We start from the raw sequence: 19,236 nt of genomic DNA on the forward strand, positions 1-19,236 counted from the left end.
CCCCAGCTATCTAAGGGCTTGGGCCTTTTGGCCCAGCCTAAACAGAAGGGGTATTTAATCCCTATTTCCTTCTCTCCCTTTTCTCTCTCTCTATCTCTAATTACTTCCTCCTATTGTAATTAAACTCCATAAAAGATTGACGGCTGACTTAAGTTTTCATTTAGGAATTACATAGCTGATTCCTTGGCGACCTTAAATTAATATATATCAGTCTTTTAAAGTGATTCCCTTGTAACACCTCCCTCCATACTCTCTTCGTCCTCTCTCTGTCTGTCTCTCTTTATATATATATATATATATATATATATATATATATTAATATATTAATATATGTGCTTTTTAATATTCTGACAGCTTACCATGCTGAGTAGCATCGTGGTGTATGGACTGACAAACAGAACTGAGTTCAAGTGTGGGCTCTCACTGAAGTGATCTTGTGCCACTCTACCTTGCCGCCTAAGTTTACTGGACCTGGATTTGGCACTTGGGAACTAAAGGATTGAGCTCTGAGGTCTCTGAGTGGAGTGTTTTCTGCTGTTAACTAGGTCTATGCTTTTAAGCACCGATTTCTCTGAGGTTCCATTTCCTTTTCTGCAAAATGAAGGATTTGACTTGATGATCACTGTGCTCGCCTTCCAAATCTTAAAAAAAGATAGAGTTCTAATTCTTTGCAGCTTACATGGAAATGGACTCCACACCATTCCATTAGAAGCTGTAAATGCCTATTGCAATTATTAATCAGGGCCTGTAAGTGTGAGATAAAATGTTGGGATGATAGAAATTAATCCACTTTGGGGGATATAGTGTTTATTAGCACCCAGCTGTTGTGTTTATCAATTAACAGCCTCTGGCAACACTGTTCCAGGACACCATTCCACCTCCTCCCCTGCCCCAATTGGGATTATTGACATGTCACAGCTGAAGGAACATTTGGCTTTACCTTTCAGACTGAGAAACAGTCAAAGCCCTTCATAACTCCACCACACTGAAGAACTTTAATTTCAGGACAGCGTAAACAGTGCTTTACAATCAATTGTTTGCATAGAAAGTCACAAAGCTATGTACAAGAGAACCACATAGAAAAATATTTATTTACCAGATTGCAATTGATCATTTACCATGCATGATTAAAGGGAGGACAGGGCACTAAATAACAATTGCCCCTACTTCTAGTACAGAGGGGTATCCTAAAGCTCCCAGTGAGGGTTATTTTATAAATATATATATATATATATATATATGTTATCTTAGCTATTTATAGTTTTTCCTCTTGCATGGAAGCTTGCAGGTAGAGATGGAGTATAAGGTGGAACTAATACTTGTTGTAGGGATTCTGACCTCCCCTCAGCCTCTGGCCTCAAAACGGTAGATGGCACCATATTGACAATGGAATACCCCATTGAGCTAAAGCAAATAGCTGTGGCCAGGACAGATCATCACACAGTCTGCTTCCATGGGCAGAAGAAGCCATCCATGTGATTAACATTTGTTTTTAAAGCTATGGGTCTGAACTCCATCTGGCCAATTTCTAAATTAAAATGAAAGTAAACTGACATAGCTCTTCTGACCCCACCCCCTTTTTTGTCTTTGAATAGGAAAAGAGCTGTAGGTTTGCTTAAACGGTTGTCTCTGAGCTAACAGATCAGGAGAGAAGATGACCATACTATCTTTTCTCAGTCCCTCCTCCCCATTTATCATTTCTGAAGCAAAGGGAGGAGGCACCCTAATGAGTCTCTTACTCCACTGTGTAGCCTACACCTGTATCTCACACCTGTACCTTCGGCATCCAAAGTGTTTTGCTTCCAAAACTCCCTGTAGGGTTTCTTTGGCAAAATTGGCAGTTTTCCTACCAGTTAAGATAGCTGGCCACCTGTTAGCTATTAAGAAACTTGCCTGCAGCTGATCCAATTATCTTCTTAAGCCCATCCAAGCAAACAGTGGGTGGGTTGGCAATGGAGGCCTTGTTGAACACTGCTTGTTTCATGGTTGTTTTGGCAAAATTCAGGGAGCAAATGGAATAGAAGGGAAAGAGAGTGAGAGAACAGAAGGAAGCATGGCAGAGGAAGTGGGAGATAATTTTACAAAAAAAAGAGGAAATGAAAAACTGAAGAGGGGAGAGTCTGGTGATGAAAAGAAAAAGATACAAGAGAAACAAGGGAGAAAGAGAAAAAGGCAAATAAATATAAAAGCATTTATTAAACATTTCCTATGTGTCAAGCACTGTGCTAAGCAGAGGTACACTATAAAGCAAGAAATGTCCTGCTCTCAAGAAATTAATATTCTAATTGAGGGAGGCAATATTTAAGAGAATTCAGCTACAAAGTGGACTAGAAATGCCAGAAAATTTTTAAGGGTCCAGCTGTAGGATTGGTGACAATCCTCAGAATTTTTAGGGTGCATCAGCTGATCAGAGATCAGGGCTTAATGACCCACAGTGCAAATAGTAAGGCAGGGAGGATTTAGTTAATGGGTTATTTAATTAGGGAATTTAGTTAATGCTGACTTTGCCCACAGAAATAGATAAAAACAGTTTGTAGTACACTGAAAGAAAAGTAAGGGAAAGAGATTGTGGCAAGAACAAATACGAAGTATTTTCTAATAAACTATGCCAATGTGGACTTCTTTGAGAGTTAGTTAGAAATTACTCTGTGGTTGATGTTGATAGAAATTACTTCCTTGTAAACCTTGTAACAAAATACAATCCCTCAATTGAGGTAAGGTCAGTGAGATCAAAATAAAAAGAGAAATTGGGAAAGAGCCAACACAGTTTATTGAATCATTTTTCTCTTTTTGACTCCTGACTCTTGGTTTTCACTGACAACTGATCTTTAAATGTCAGTTGACATGCAAGTATTTCATTATTCACTCTTCCATATGCAAGTTAATTCAATTTTCAAGAAAAACAACATCAAACCAAAGTTGTGTAGTCCATTAAAAAAAAAAACACCCTTTACTTCCATCTTAGAATCAGTACTATGCATTGGTTCCAAGGTAGAAGAGTGGTAAGGGCTAGGCGATGGGAATTAAGTGAGTTGCCCCAAGGTGACACAGCTAGGAAGTACTTGAGGTCACATTTGAACCCAGGACCTACTTTCTCTAGGCCTGGCTCCAAAGTTGTATACTTTAATACTCATATCCACCAATAAATCAATTCAATAATGATTTAATGACTCATGCCTGGCTCACTAAATGTGATCAAAAACTGGTAAGATAGTTTGGAGAAATTTATCTCAAAAGTATGAAGCCAATAGAGCTTTCATTCCCCAATTCCTCACAATCATAACCTTGCCAACTTTTGCTTAAAGGTAGCCATGATCAAAGTGCCTTGTGATTTCTAATATTCTTTATAGATCGTTTTTAAGGCTAAGTCTTAGGATAGGTGATCAGGGTTGAGGATGAACTGGAATACTTTGTGTCTACAGCAGGAAGAAGAGTTACAAATAAATCATTTTCTTTGAGTTAGCTTTAGAATAAGTGGTAATGCTTTAATTTCTTGTCCTCACCTTCCCTACATCCTATAGTAATTCTCTTTGAATTTTTGCAAATCCAACTCTTTATGGTAGGATTTGAACAGCAAGGTAAAAAGCAATACCTTGGAGCCTTTTGAATCCTTGAAAATGTATTTTCTTGGAAAGAAATCAGGGAACTGCCAAATCTTTTCTGATTGTCAGAATAAAATTTGATTAGGAGATACCTCCTTAAACTGATATTCTTCAGAGCTGTCGTTACTGATAACAAGAAGCCAATAACCCAAATCTGACTAAGACGTCTGAAAAATATTTATATACTTTGGGTTTATATAGCATATTGCAATTAAAGCAATTCAAGGCATTATCTATTTATAGGACCCTCAGTATATCATCACAGCTGGTCTTTCTCAATAAGTTCCAAATTATGGGCAACTGATCACTAAAAAGTGTTGGTTGAAATTAGTAATTCTTCAATGAAAAATGTTTCCCCAAGGCTACATTGATACTGCATCAAGGGCAAGGTTGGAAATTATGGTCTCTGTTTCCAAAGGAGTTAAGAAGGTGATAGGATAGTCCTATAGCCTACTGTCAATTGAGATCAGAACCTAAGATACAGAGACAGCACAGATGTAGTAGAATACTCAATGGACTTATGAGCATCAAGGAGAGGTGAAGTCTATGACTGACTGTGCCACCAACCAAGTCTGTGACTCCCAGCAAATCATGTAACCTTTGTTGGTCTCATTTTCTTCCTCTGGAAACCTTGGAGTAAGATTAGACACTTATAAGGCTCATGTACCACCCTAACATTCTTTGATTCTCAGATGAATTAAAGGAAACTACACTTATCCTCAAAGAATGGGAGGGGAAAAACCCAAATACAGAGTGAGATATATATCAATGTCACCAAGTGTCGGATTGCATAGCTTAATGCACCTTTGAAGATTAAACCAAGCAGATGGATTCGAACACTGTTGAAATTTCAAGCTTCATTGAAGGAAGTTGTTGGACATCTGCATTACTTCTGTTTTTTAAACAACATTATTCCATTGAGAGAAAATCTGTCTCATCCTTTAATAGCCCTTATCGGTTTTAGTATGCTAATGAAGGATGATAAAATGAAAGTATTTATACAGAAAAAAAAACAACTAAGATGCAAAGGTATTTTTTAACCCAGATTACAACACATTTATGTTCAAATATTAGTATACCTATTTTCAGTGAGTTTGGCTCACTGATCTTCATTCAAGTTCACCCTAAAATTGTTTGAGTGTATTTTACACATTACACGACACAGACCAATACTTTATAGATTTTCCAAAGGTAATATACAAGTCCAAATTGATTGCATTTCAACACAAATTACCAAAATCTTTAATATGCTGTATTAAAATATGAACAAAACGGTACAACTTTGTCTTGGAGCTGCACAGTAGCTAAGAATCTGGCAGTGGCCATGGTACTCATGCATAAAAGTGCATGGCGCAGAAAATAATGCCTATTGTTTCAATGCATAAAACTGAGCAATTACTCGTCTTTATAAAAATGACAAATTCTTCAGGGAGGGGGGTTAGATTCCTCCCTGTAAGACTAACCTTCATCACACTGCCCAAGGACATGTGTCTCATTTGTCATTAACTTTCCCGGTATACTTAATGCTTAGCTTCCCTTGAAAAAAAGTTACTTTTCAAAATCCAAGTGGATGGGGGCAGGTAGGTGGCTGAGTGGATAGAGTCAAGCCTATACATGAGATCCTGGGTTCAGATCCAACAACAGACACTTTCTGGGTCAGTCACTTAACCCCAATTGTCTAGCTCTTACATCTCTTCTGCCTTGCTATCTATATTTAGTATTGATTCTAGGACAGAAGGTACAGATTTAAAAACAAAAAGAAAGAAGACATGAGTTACTCATTTATTCTTTTCACTCTCCGGGTAGAAGGAGGTAACTGTTATTGCCAAGTGGTTCAAAAGCAGTTAGTTTTTTTTTTTGACAGAGACAGGTATTCATAAGAATAGAAACAACATAACCAAAATCTGGTAGTTATATATTTTGGCCTCAGCTGTGGAATCTAGAGTCACCTACTATAACTCCATATGAAGATGTGGGATAAACTTATTCTCTCAAAGCCAAGCTCTACAGAGTAAAGTTGTGGGCTATAAGAAAAACAGAGGTGGAAAACTTTAACCTATGGAAGGAGCTTCTTTTAGGTCTTTCTGGTCAGAGGATCATAACACTGAGGGCTAGAAGGGACATTAGAGATTATTCAATCCCTTCCTTTTACAGAAGAAGAACCTGAGACCCCAAGATCTTTTTGATAATGTCCTTTGAGCCATAGCTAAAAACCAGGGGCCTGCATTATGTATGTGTGGCTGTGGGTAAGGGAGTGATGGTAGTGGTGGAGGTCAGAGTTTGGAAGATGTGCAAAAGGAAGAAGCCCAAATACTAGAAGCCCATCTTAAAAACTGTTCTTTGATGTAGAGTAACTACCAGTCAAAGATAACAGCTATGTCCATTTGTAAAAAATTCCAAGCAATAGTAGTTAATACCTAAGAAAAATAATATTCTTTGTTCTCTGATCTTGCCCCACAACTACATTTTCTTCTTCTAGTCTGAAAACTCCTTTTCCTTAGCTTGAATGTACTGTTATGTGTAACTCATAACTGCTTTTGTTCCCTCCACCCACCCCCGGATTTCCATTTCCTGGATTGTTTTAAGTATAGCTTCCCACAATAGAGTTCAACACCCTAAAACCCTATGTTCAATTTTTCATATCCTGGTAAATCAGCCATCAGATGAAGAAGGCTGTACGTGGGCTCTGAGAGTCAATGATGGATAAAAAGAACCTACGAATTTGGTCAAAGAATATGCCTTCAACTTAATATGGCAAGCTTCCTATCTTCTTCACAATTAAGGTAGTGGTACTGAAAATAACAGTAACTTTACAGAAACTGGAAGATAAACAGGGTACAGAAAACTCCAAGTGGTCATATGTATGCCTTCTGTTTTTTAAGTAAGCAATTCCTTTCTCTCCTATGCAGAAAAAAAGTGAGTCTTTTTTTCAGCCTAGTATCTGTAACTGGATAATTCAGACAGTTTAGTTCAGAACAGATTATTATTGTTAAGTAAAATTTCCTGGTTTTATATTTAGAAATAATAAGTGTTTTAAGGGCACCTCTTACATAGAGAAGAAAGTAATACTAAAAGCTAACATTTATATAGCACTTACTCTGTGTCAGGCACTCTGCCAAGAACTTGATAATTATGATGTTACTTAATCTTCACAACAACCATGAGAGATAGTTGATATGATTATCCCCATTTTACAAATGAGAGAATTGAGGCAGAAAGAGGTCAAGTGGCTTGCCCAGGATCACACAGTTAATAAGTATCTGAGACTGAATCTGAATTCAGGTCTTCCTGACTCCAGGTCTGACGCTCCATCCATTGTACCACCCGACATCTTGATACATCAGAAACTGTCGAAAATTAAAGTGATCACAAAATGACCTGTGAAATAAAGTCATCATTGACCCATGTTGTTTCCCCCCTCCCCCCCTAAGTGAATTCACTTATTCTCTAAAGACTGACTGGGTGAGCAGTGCCACTTTCGAATCACTGCTGAGAATCCACCCAAGGCACATCCACTACTGAACAAAGAGATGCCAAGACAAGCCCAAGTGGGACTGCCAACTCTGGCTTTACTTAAATGTGTTCACTTCTCCTGGAGCAATTTTTATTATAAAAATATTCATTTGTGATCTCAGACAGGAAGAGGCCTTTGCCAGTAATTGTTTCCCTATGGCTTGTTAGTAGATTGGTATGTTTGAAAGCAATAAGGAATACTGCCTTTTGCTGTGTTATCCAAATAAAAAGAAACAAAACAACAGAAAGAAAAAAAAACCTTTCTAAAAAACAAAGCACTTCTATGAAATGTTTCTCTTCAAATGGGAGTTGCCTCTAGGACTACATTATAATTTCATGAGAGGCAGCATGGTGTAGTGGAGAGTTAGGAGATGTAGGTTCAAATCTTTGCTCTTTAACCAGCTCTAAGATTGTGAGGAAAGCATTTGGAAAACCTTAAAGTTCTATAGAAATGTGAATTCTCCTCAATATGGCTGAATGTCTCCTCAGCAGCTGAAAGAACCTTGATACAGATATGTGGTCTTCGTGTTTCCCTTAGTTTCTTATCCAACTTAGACAAGCAGTCAAGGCTTTTTTTGTTAAGTATATTGTATATTGCATCTCATGCTCCATCAAAGTAGCATAACTACCAATGATCTTATATGTAAGGGCCCTGAGAGTATATGGGAATGTATAGATATAAATACTACTTTTAATCATACTAGAGGGTTCTCTGTAATTACACTTTATAAATACTTATGCAAATACTTTCTTCTCCTTGGGAGACCATTATTTTTCTAGACTACAGAACAATAGAATTGAAAGGGAGGAAGCATTGTTAAAGACCTGTGAAGGACTCAAGTCCTAAGCCCAGTTAGACTGATTTTAGGGTTAGCCATTAAAACAAATCCTCTCTGAGGGAGAGTGCCAAATGATAATGAATGGGAAAGTACTGTGAATACACAAAATGTGCCATAAAATGTCAACCATGAGAATGGTGAATAACAAGCACTGAATGGCATCTATCTACTCATTTGGAGTTCTCAGTGGCATAAGCCATCCAAAAGTCCAATTCTACTTGAATTTAATAAGAATCCAACATAATTATGTGTCCAGTCCCATCAAAAGGGTGTATATGTATATATACACTTTAATTTGACTTAAAAATATTCTCTCTAAGAGGAAGATTGCCAAAAATAATGCCAACTCTACATCTTGTAAAGTACAAAGTCTAGTCTTTTATAGACATTGCTGAATCTAATATGGCTATATTTTTAAAAGGAAGAAAAAGGAAAACAAGAATAAACCAAATTCATAAACCACATAAAATATTTTCCAAAGATACAAATATCAATGAAACCATTTTAAAATGAACAAACATCCATAGTATAAATAAACCCCATCTATACATTTAATGGTTTTTAATACAGCCAACTACCCTGGCCTTGAAACAGTGTTTTGTTTTTTGTTTTTTGTATGTGTGTGTGCGTGTTTTTTTTGCTAGTGGCAGAAAAAGCTGTCAAGCAAAACATGAAAAAATTGGTACCATTTCCTAGCTGATAAGTGCAGAACTGAGAGACTAAATATTTTATGATTTTTTTCACATGCTATTTTGTTCTCTCTCTCTCTCTCTCTCTCTCTCTCTCTCTCTCTCTCTCTCTCTCTCTCTCTCTCTCTCTCAGGACTGATTGTTGTGACTCTAGCAGTATGCTGGATGCCAAACCAGATTCGAAGGCTCATGGCTGCAGCAAAACCGAAGCAGGATTGGACTCGCTCCTATTTCAGGGCATACATGATTCTCCTTCCCTTTGCCGATACCTTCTTTTACCTCAGCTCCGTCATCAACCCGCTCCTATACAACATCTCGTCAAGGCAGTTCCGCGAGGTGTTCCGGCAAGTTCTCTGCTGTCACTTGACTCTGGAGCATGCCAACAGAGAGAAACTGCTCAGGGCCCATTTGAATTCCACAACCAGCAGTGGCCGCTCTGCCCGCCCATTGATCTTCATTTCATCATGGCACAATGCCTCTGCAAGGAGAACTAACAAGGTTTGCTTAAGCACTTTTCAGAGTGAGGCCAAGCCTCAGCAATTGAGTCTTGAATCACTAGAGCCCAACTCAGAAAGCAAACCACTGGAGGTTGTTCCTGAGCCCACTCTGGGTGCAGAGAACAACCTGAGGGAAAATGAAGTATGAATTCCAAATAAGGCAGTCCTTACTAAGTGACCCCGCTCCCATCCCTGCAACCCCTCAAAACAAACAAAAGAAACCACTGAGGAAAGAAAGTCGGGAAACTCAACAAAATAAAGTGATCCACCTGGATGCCATTAAGTGCTGATTTTTGAAAAAGTTGACCTGGTTTCTAATAACACAAAGGGAACATATGATTTCCAGAATCCCTCATCTTCTACCTGCCACCCCCTTTTTAAGTGCACATTGAAAATTCAGTCAAAGGTTACAAAAATGTTGCTTTCTGGGATTTTCCTGACCAGCCCCCTTTTACACCGAGCTCTTTCATTAAGGAAGCAAAGGAAAAATATAACAGAGGTCCTGCTATAGGAGCATTGTTTCAGAAGATAAACAAAGGAGTTCAGGGAGGACAGAGAGCCAAATGAACAAGAGTCGGGGTTGGAGGGAGCATCCTTCTCTTTCAGCAGTGCACTGAGAAGAAGGCCAGTTTCAAGAGAAGAATGGTGGTGGGGAGCCTTGCCCTTGGCATTGCGGCCGAGCTGCCCCTTTTCTTGGGCCGTGGCCCATTGCAGAGGGAGGATTTACAGCAGCTGATACAGACTGAGTTCAATTTCCCTGGGGAACAGAAGGATTGGTATCCAGCTGAGGCAATGAGACAGGCAGCAGACGATGCACAGGACTTGCGATACAGGATGCCTGGAACACAAAACCAAAAGGCACTTTCCATGACCATGTATAACAACACGCCCAGAGCCTCTGAACTTCTCCCTGCCCGCTCCCTAACTCCCAGAGACCCCACACCCACTGGACAACCTGACTAAGTCAGTGAGATGATTTCCAGTTTTGCCCAAAGATATCCCCCTGCTTCTTTGCAACAAAATCTTAAAAGGCAATTTTAGTCACATCAAACAAGAAAATGTATCCAATTGAATCAATCGCTATGGAGGTCATGATGTAATTTTGTATTTTAAAACAGTTAAGACTAGTTTTCTGTTACAGATGTGGCAGATTTAGTTACAGTATTGTTTGGTACAGAGTTCAATGTACATGTGTATATATATTTACACACATGTATATACTCACAATATACACATAGGTATTTTTAACTGCTAACCTTAGTGAACCACATTCTGTTAAGGAGTTGGATATGTTTGCTCTTTGAATCAAATGAACCTCCTATGCAAATAATAAGAACTCCTTTTGGCCACTGAAGCAGTCACCTGAGATAGCTAGGTGCCATTTGCCTAAAATTCTTCATTTTCAGGACAAAGACTGCAGAGAAAAACTAGCATATTATTTACCAAATTTCTATAGGAAAGCAAATATTCAAAACCTGTCATCATTCATGCTAAGGACAAAATAACTTTTAAACAACATACACAAGAAGCATGATGGCTAAAAATCATCAAGTCAGATTGCCAGGCAATCAAATACCAAGTATTTATTAAGCACCTACCGTGTGTCAGGTACTAGGGATTATACTGAGAAAAGTGCCTGCAAAGATTTTACTTTCTAAAAGGAGAGGCAACATGCACATAAAGAAGGAGATTAAAATAAAAACAAGGTAATGGAAGAGAGGGGGAAATTGTCTCTTTCATTCTGAAAGAGAGAGCCATGGTGTAGTGGGAAGATGACTCAATTTGAGGTCAGAAGATATGGGTCTGACCATTACTAATTCTGTGACCTTGTGCATGTCATTTAACTATGTGACTCATTTTACTCATCTGTAAAACAGGGCCAATCAAACCTGTATTATTTACCACACCATCTATATATGTAAATTGCTTCATAAAAAAATAAAGTCTATATAAACATTAGCTATTATTGATGCTAATTATTTTTCAAATAATCAATGGTAGATATTTTCATTTAAAAGCTTTTTTTAAAGAAATCCAGGTTTATACTAAGGTAAAAATAGAATAAAGTTTGCTTATTTATCCCCAAGATCAGTTTGTTCTTTTTTCTTGAGGAAGGAGATTGTTTTAAAAATATTTTTTATATTCTTAGGGACCATTAAATATCATTTAAATAAGCTGATATTTTAGATGAGGGTAAACAAGGCATACTATAATCATTTTTACTATTCTTTGACAGACATTAGTTCAAGGTATATATACATGATTGTAAAAGAGGTATGAACTCCCATTAGCTTTATAATCTGGAGAGGCTTTCTGGAGCAATGGAAAAAATAGTATTAATTTAAAATGAATTGGCAAGAGCTTTCAGTTTCAGGAATTGCATGAGAGGTGAAGGAATGTAGACAAAAATGGAGAATCCTCAAGTATTGTAAGCCTCTGGAAGCAAAGGGCCACTCAGCTGCCTAAGGAGAGGCAAACTGCCACAGACAGAAAAATGGAGCAGGCTCAAGCTTCCATGCAGATCAATATTAGGATTAGGCCTTTGAGTAGCCAACACTCTTCTAGCCTGGGAGCTATAGGGAGATTAGGTCTCAAAAAAAAAAAAAGAAAAGAAAAATGGAGAGTGCCTACAAGATTATCGTGATAGATAGAAGGGTTAATAGACGGGATAGTTGAAGAAGAGAATGGATTGTCTACGTCTCATCCTTTTTCCCCTTCTGTCCCCCTCCTCCCTCCCCAAGAAATCAAGTAATATGGTATAGTTTGTACATATATTATCATAAATGGTCTTCCCCTGCGTATAGATGGGTCAGAAGGGTAAGAACTGAGACTAAATGGCTAGTTTAGGGGAGGTGGTATAATTCAATTAAAGAAACTCTTATCAATCTATGAGAATGAATATATGAAAAGTGATTTAAAAAACTGGTTACCCACTAGATTAAGAGAATAAAGAGCAAGTTAACTCATTAGAATACTGATGGTTGCAGAAAAAACAATTTTTAGTGGGGAGGAGTTATATATTATATTTCTATAAAATTTAAGATATAAAATTATAGATTTTAAAAGATCTGATATGGTCAAAAATAAGGGGAGAAAGAAGGTCCTCCTAGGGCTATATTTATGACTATAGCTATCTCTTGAACTAAATATGTGAAGTTAGGGGATAAAAATAAGCATCTGGAAAACCATTCACAAAGAAATGTCACAGAGAAGTTCTTCCATGGGGTAGTCCAAAGAGAAACGAGAGTCTCAATTCTTTCCCTCCACAACAATGACTATTGAGGAAGAAGGAAGAAAATGTGTCCATCTTATAAAGGTAAGAGTTAATACCAAGGGGAGGAGGAAGGGCCAAGAAATTTCTTACACACTTGATAGGATTTGGGTAGAATGCCCGGTAGAAGTCTAAGTGGTTCAAAAAAATTTCTTTAGCTTTGATCCCAAAGTTGTCACTGCAGACCATAATGAGGATACAGAGGTAGCAGGAGTAGACACTAAATACAAAAGTGGAAGGAAATTAAATAATCAAAGATTCTTTTTTGTTACTCTTTATTATATATATGCATATATACTATATAACAGTAATAAAATATGATTTGCTATGAATATGTAATAAATTATATTAAATTTACTTTTCAAAGAGAAACAAATTCTCACATTTGCTCTGTCCAAAAATCTACCTCATTTTTCCCCTCCCTCCACACTCCTCACCAAAAAAGCAAGTAATAAGATATAGTTTATGCATATATATAATATGTATTTCCCTGTTCAAAGAATCTTGAGTTGCAAAGAATCTTAATGATTATAGTCAGTCAAACCTTTAGATTTCAAAGATAAGGAAATTGTAACCCAGAGATGCTGAATGCCAATTATTTTTGCTTAGCATCACACTGCTAATAAGTGATAGATCTGGAACTTGAAACTAGATCTTATGACTCCTGGGACAATATTGTTTCTACTATAACAAATTTTTTTCCTTAAGAAGTCAAGTAAGCTAAAGGAACATGAAAGTTCATCTAGTTCAATATCTATCCTTAGTAAAGAGAGATCCAAAGAGGCTGCACAACTTGGCTAAAATCACAGAAGTAATAAAAAAAGCCAGGGTTTGAATCTATGTTCTAAATATTCTAAATCCAGAGCTCTGGCTACTTAATGGTCATTTGTGGTGGAGGCAGTGAGTCCACTATGGTCTGATTTTAATTTCACATCAAGGTAACCACGGGCTGGTTTTACTAAAGTAGAAAGACTGAGTAAGAGAGGAGAGAGGTGACATCAGTCAGATGCAGGTAAGAATCATTTATGAAGCAAACTTTGCTTCTGAGATGAAACACAACCCTTTATCATGAATAGAAAAGTTACAGGATATTTCTGTGACAGAAAGTAAAAGCTTTACAAATGAAAAGAAATGCACAACACAAAAAGCTAAAATGAACTTTGGTAGGTCCATATCCTTGGATTATCCGAGAGTCACTTGTCTCTGTGAGTCAAAGGCTGTTGATTAAAGTTGTCTGTGACTAAGCCTGATCAGAAAGAAAGCTTAGTTAACAGCTACTTCTTCAGTGGAAGGTACCACCTTTATACCAAAACAGGATCCCTTTTTTAAAAGCTCCAATTGGTAATCCCCAGTTATGTTAATAGCTCTTAATATTTAATAGAATCAGTATCTATGCTTCAGTTTCCTTATCTCAAAAATAAAGGGGTTGGACTAAATCATCTCTAGTCTCTTCCAGTTCTAAATTGAGGATAATATGTTTTAATGATTCTACTATTTAACCCACAATTCTAAATATTTAAAAAAGAGGTCAGGGCCTATTTAAGGACAGTTAGATCTATATGGATTCCTGGGGTCCATTTTTTTTTTAAGATTGGAAAATTGTTCTTCCAGGTGAAACTGCTCCTAGAGCAGAGTGAAATGGAAAGAAAATTGAACTTGGGGGTCAGAACTCCTAAGCTTGGACACCTTCTAGCTATATGCCCTTGAGCAAATCACTTAACCACTCAGAACTCCAATGAAATCATCTGCAAACAGCAATGACTTGTCATGGGATTGCTGTGCAGAATAAAAAGCATTTTGCAAATCCTCAAAGCTTTATGCAGAAACTGTTATTGCTACCTACCTAAACTATTATCTGCAACTCTTATTTTGAGCAATCTGCAAGTACTGTCTGATCTGATAGAAAGAGCCTTGGAATAGGAAGCAGGAGATTCAAGTTATATTCCAACTCTGCTGCTAAGTAGCTGTGTTACCTTGGATGAGTTATTTTTACTTGTTTAGAAGTATCTCCTCACCTGTAAAATGAAGAGGCTGGACTAGATATTCTTTAAGGTATATGTCTGTGAGATTTAGGATCATCAATTTTAGAACTGGAAGGGCCTTGAGAGATCAGTTAATTTAATTACCTCATTTTACATATGTAGAAGGTGGAGTCCAGAAAGACTAAATGATTTTCCCAGTGTCATCTGGATACTAAGTGGCTTTGTGCTGGTGCATTTATAGAAAGTCATTGCTTTGGCTAAAATTTGTTACAAATGATCACTTTCTGAAAGGAGACAGTCATACTTATTGTGGGAACAAAAGAAATACACATTATTTGGGGGATGGCTAAACAAATTGTGCTATATAAACATAATGGAACACTACTATGGTGTAAGAAAATATGAATATGAAGAATCCAGGGAAGTGCTTGAAGACATGAATTGATGCAGAGTGAAATAAGTAGAGCCAGGAGGGTTGTTTAATTATAATGATCAAAGATGGTCCAGGAGAATAGTTGAGAAAATTGCACATCCCTCTCTTCCTGAAGAGTTGGGCGTTAAGACAGGTGTGAAACACTGCATGAATTTTCATGTTCAGGTAATGAGTTTTCTGGTTTTGCGTAACTGCACTTCCTCTTACTCTCATTCTTAGTCTTGATGACTTACTGGGTTGGAGGCATTGATAAGTAGGAGTGAACATCTATATTCTTTTGTTAAATCACATATATAAAGGCTCATGTGATTCTTTTTTCCACTAAAAACCAATGTCCCATTGTCTTGCCAAAGGCACCAATATAATGACAAAAGAAAAAGGAGTGCCATCCTAAGACAGGCAAAGCATTTCCTTGATCCAAGGACCTCTTCTTCCCTGTGCCAGCAATGCAATGATTGGCTGATTCATCTGTACATCATATCAATCCTTCTTTTTTTTTTTTTTAAATATTATTTTATTTGGTCGTTTTCATACATTATTCACTGGAAACAAAGATTGTTTTCTTTTCCTCCCCTCCCCTCCCCCCCCCCCCCCCCCCCGCCTTTCCCTCTCCCATAGCCGACGCATGATTCCACTGGTTGTCACATGTGTTCTTGACTCGAACCCATTTCCCTGTTGTTGGAGTTTGCATTATAGTGTTCATTTAGAGTCTCTCCTCAGTCTTATCTCCTCCAACCCTGTAGTCAAGCAGTTGCTTTTCAGCGGTGTTTTTACTCCCACAGTTTATCCTCTGCTTGTGGGTAGTATTTTTTTTTAGATCCCTGCAGATTGTTCAGGGATTGCATTGATACTAATGGAGAAGTCGATCACCTTCGATTGTACCACAATGTATCAGTCTCTGTGTACAGTGTTTTCCTGGTTCTGCTCCTCTCGCTCTACATTACTTCCTGGAGGTTGTTCCAGTCTCCATGGAACTTCTCCACTTTATTATTCCTTTTAGCACAATAGTATTCCATCACCAACATATACCACAATTTGTTCAGCCATTCCCCAATTGAAGGGCATCCCCTCATTTTCCAATTTTTGGCCACCACAAAGAGCGCAGCTATGAATATTTTTGTACAAGTCTTTTTGTCCATTATCTCTTTGGGGTACAAGCCCAGCAGTGCTATGGCTGGATCAAAGGGCAGACAGTCTTTTATCGCCCTTTGGACATAGTTCCAAATTGCCCTCCAGAATGGTTGGATCAATTCACAACTCCACCAGCAATGAATCAATGTCCCCACTTTGCCACATCCCCTCCAGCATTCATTACTTTGCATAGCTGTCATGTTAGCCAATCTGCTAGGTGTGAGATGAAACCTCAGAGTTGTTTTGATTTGCATCTCTCTGATTATAAGAGATGTAGAGCACTTTTTCATGTGCTTATTAATAGTTTTGATTTCTTTGGCTGAGAATTGCCTGTTCATGTCCCTTGCCCATTTGTCAATTGGAGAATGGCTTGATTTTTTGTACAATTGATTTAGTTCTTTATAAATTTTTGTAATTAAACCCTTGTCAGAGGTTTTTATGAAGATTGTTTCCCAATTTGTTGCTACCCTTCTGATTTTGGTTACATTGGTTTTGTTTGTACAAAAACTTTTTAATTTGATGTAATCCAGATTATTTATTTTGCATTTTGTAACTCTTTCTAATTCTTGCTTGGTTTTGAAGTATTTCCCTTCCCAAAGGTCTGACATGTATACTATTCTGTGTTCGCCTAATTTTCTTATAGTTTCCTTCTTTATGTTCAAGTCATTCATCCATTTTGAATTTATCTTGGTGTAGGGTGTGAGGTGTTGATCTAAGCCTAATCTTTCCCACACTGTCCTCCAATTTTCCCAACAGTTTTTATGAAATAGTGGATTTTTGTCCCAAAAGCTGGGATCTTTGGGTTTGTCATATACTGTCTTGCTGAGGTTGCTTGCCCCCAGTCTATTCCACTGATCCTCCTTTCTGTCTCTTAGCCAGTACCAAATTGTTTTGATGACCATTGCTTTATAATATAGTCTGAGATCTGGGACTGCAAGACCCCCTTCCTTTGTGTTTTTATTCATTAATTCCCTGGATATCCTTGATCTTTTGTTCTTCCAAATGAACTTTGTTATGTTTTTTTCTAAATCAGTAAAAAAAATTTTTGGAAGTTCCATGGGTATGGCACTAAATAGATAGATGAGTTTGGGTAGGATGGTCATTTTTATTATATTGGCTCGTCCTACCCATGAGCAGTTAATGTTCTTCCAATTGTTCAAGTCTAGTTTTAGTTGTGTGGAAAGTGTTTTGTAGTTGTGTTCATATAGATCCTGTGTTTGTCTCGGGAGATAGATTCCTAAGTATTTTATTTTGTCTTGGGTAATTTTGAATGGGATTTCTCTTTCTAGTTCTTGCTGCTGAGCTGTGTTGGAATTATATAGAAATGCTGATGACTTATGTGGGTTTATTTTGTATCCTGCAACTTCATATCAATCCTTCTTGAGAGAACTCCTATGGGTTAACATTGCTTGCTGGAAGAATCTCCAGAGACTTCTAAAGTGGTAATGTTACAGAGAGGGGTAAAACAATCAAATATTGGAAGGGCATAAACTGAGATGGAGATAGGGGGAACTGAATGGTTCCTTTATCAAATTTATAATAAAGTTCCCTGTACTCTGCTTATTAAATTAAAAGCACTATTAAAATACATTAAAAATTGGCACAAATTGATTCAATAATATTTTTCTGCTTTAAGAAGAAAGACATTTTTCCTCTCTCCCAAATGGGTGGTATCATCCAATTATTTTTCTTTACATTTAGAAATAGCCACTTGCACCCCCACAGTGCTATGACTTTGGTTTGGAGGCAATGGTGTCTATGTTGATTTGGGATCACATTATCAAATCCCAGTCTCCCTCATCAGCTCCTTTTTGAAACAGGAGCCTATGTAAGAATTAGGGCCACATTCTAGCAAATATGTTGAACTGATGAAGAGAGAAAGAGGAAGTTATGAAATAGAAATTAAGGAAGGTGCAACAGTGAGATGAGGAGGGGGAAGAAGGAATGATAAAAAGTGCTTGTGTCAGTGAGATGGATGGAAAAAGAAGAGAAATTAGGGGGATGGAGGATTGGAGAAGCAGGGAAGAGAGGGAACTGACTTTACAGAAAGTGGTAGGTAGATTTGGTTTTTTCAGAGCTAAATTATTAATTACACATGGTTTGGGGAAGAAGACATGTTTTCTCTGAGTCTGAATTGTTTTTTTTCCCCATATGTTCACCTTGGTTTAGTCATAGTTCCTCCATATATTGAGATTGTTTTCTTGAGTACAAGTAAGTGTCTCATGTTAGTCTAATTGAATAGTATCTTTTCTTTTAAAATTTCATGCTCTTGAATAGGTAACTAAGGTCCCTAAGGGTGCCAATTGAAATAGAGAAAGTAAACTGAGGGGAAACTGTTTCTTCTTGCAATGACTGCTGTCCTCTGGTTTTGACTAGAGAGAGCTGCTAAGGGAACCTGATGCTGCTTATTTGTAATGGAGGTGAAAATGAGAAATGCTTAGGGATGCTAATACAGGGATGCTGCCACACAGGGGAACTTCTCTGGGGAATACTCTGGGGTTTGCCTACTGATCCCTACTGATGGCTGATGGATCAGTATATCTTTCTAATCTCCTCCTCCCTTTCACTCCCTCCCTTCTCCAACCCTCTTCTTCCTGTCACCCTCTCCTCCCAATTCTTCTTGAAGCCTTTGGCTTCTTTCCTCCCCCCTGAGTGAACTATAAAGGTACTCTTTTCTTTTCCTTTTTCAAGTCAAGGGGTTTATTGGGATAACAGGATGGGAAACTGAGGTGAGAGGGATGAGGGTGTCCCTAATCTAAAATGAGGGAGAATCGAGGGTTTGAAAAAGTAGTCCAGACACAAACTGTGACTCTAAGATCGTTAGAGAAATGGAGGACAATAACTGTTTAAACTCTTCTTCTTCTTCACAAAGTCAGCAATATCTCTCAGCTTAACCCCAGAGAGAAACAAAGTTCAAAATCTCTCCTTCAGCCTGGCTTTCCTCCAACTCTTGATCAGTCAAAATCTCAGAAAAGAACAGAGGTTTCCCCTTGATCAGAGAACCCCCAAACCAAGTCAGCCCCACAAGGGTCTTTCAGACAGGTTCAACCTCCAAAGAGAGTGACTCCAAGTCCCCTCCCCCTGGTCAGCTCAACTGCCAACTCCTGGGAATATTCCATTTGGAACCTTCATCTTGATTGACGGGCAGGTCCCCAGCCTTGGTTCTTGCATCTTGGCTTACAAGTCCTCTCTCTCTCTCTCCATGCCTCTACCACACTGGGAAGTTGATCAGTTTGGCAAACAATAAGTATTTACTAATTCCTGTGTATCATTTGTTTC

The 19,236-nt window shown here is 37.9% G+C and overlaps 2 protein-coding genes across 2 annotated transcripts in view; one reads left to right on the forward strand and one right to left on the reverse strand.

The window, feature by feature from the left end:
* The window catches only part of GPR39 (G protein-coupled receptor 39), a 291,771-nt gene extending 280,672 nt beyond the window's left edge, over positions 1 to 11,099 (forward strand). Inside the window, exon 2 of the mRNA XM_001369456.5 lies at positions 8,777 to 11,099. Coding sequence (XP_001369493.1) covers positions 8,777 to 9,288 — 512 coding nt within the window. The 3' untranslated portion in view covers positions 9,289 to 11,099. The remainder of the gene's footprint in view (positions 1 to 8,776) is intronic.
* LYPD1 (LY6/PLAUR domain containing 1) overlaps positions 1,073 to 19,236 on the reverse strand; it is a 38,221-nt gene continuing 20,057 nt past the window's right edge. The window contains exon 3 of the mRNA XM_001363438.4: positions 1,073 to 9,978. Coding sequence (XP_001363475.1) covers positions 9,743 to 9,978 — 236 coding nt within the window. The 3' untranslated portion in view covers positions 1,073 to 9,742. The remainder of the gene's footprint in view (positions 9,979 to 19,236) is intronic.

This window comes from Monodelphis domestica, chromosome 4 (assembly GCF_027887165.1).
Source record: "Monodelphis domestica isolate mMonDom1 chromosome 4, mMonDom1.pri, whole genome shotgun sequence".
In the NCBI taxonomy this organism is placed as follows: domain Eukaryota; kingdom Metazoa; phylum Chordata; class Mammalia; order Didelphimorphia; family Didelphidae; genus Monodelphis; species Monodelphis domestica.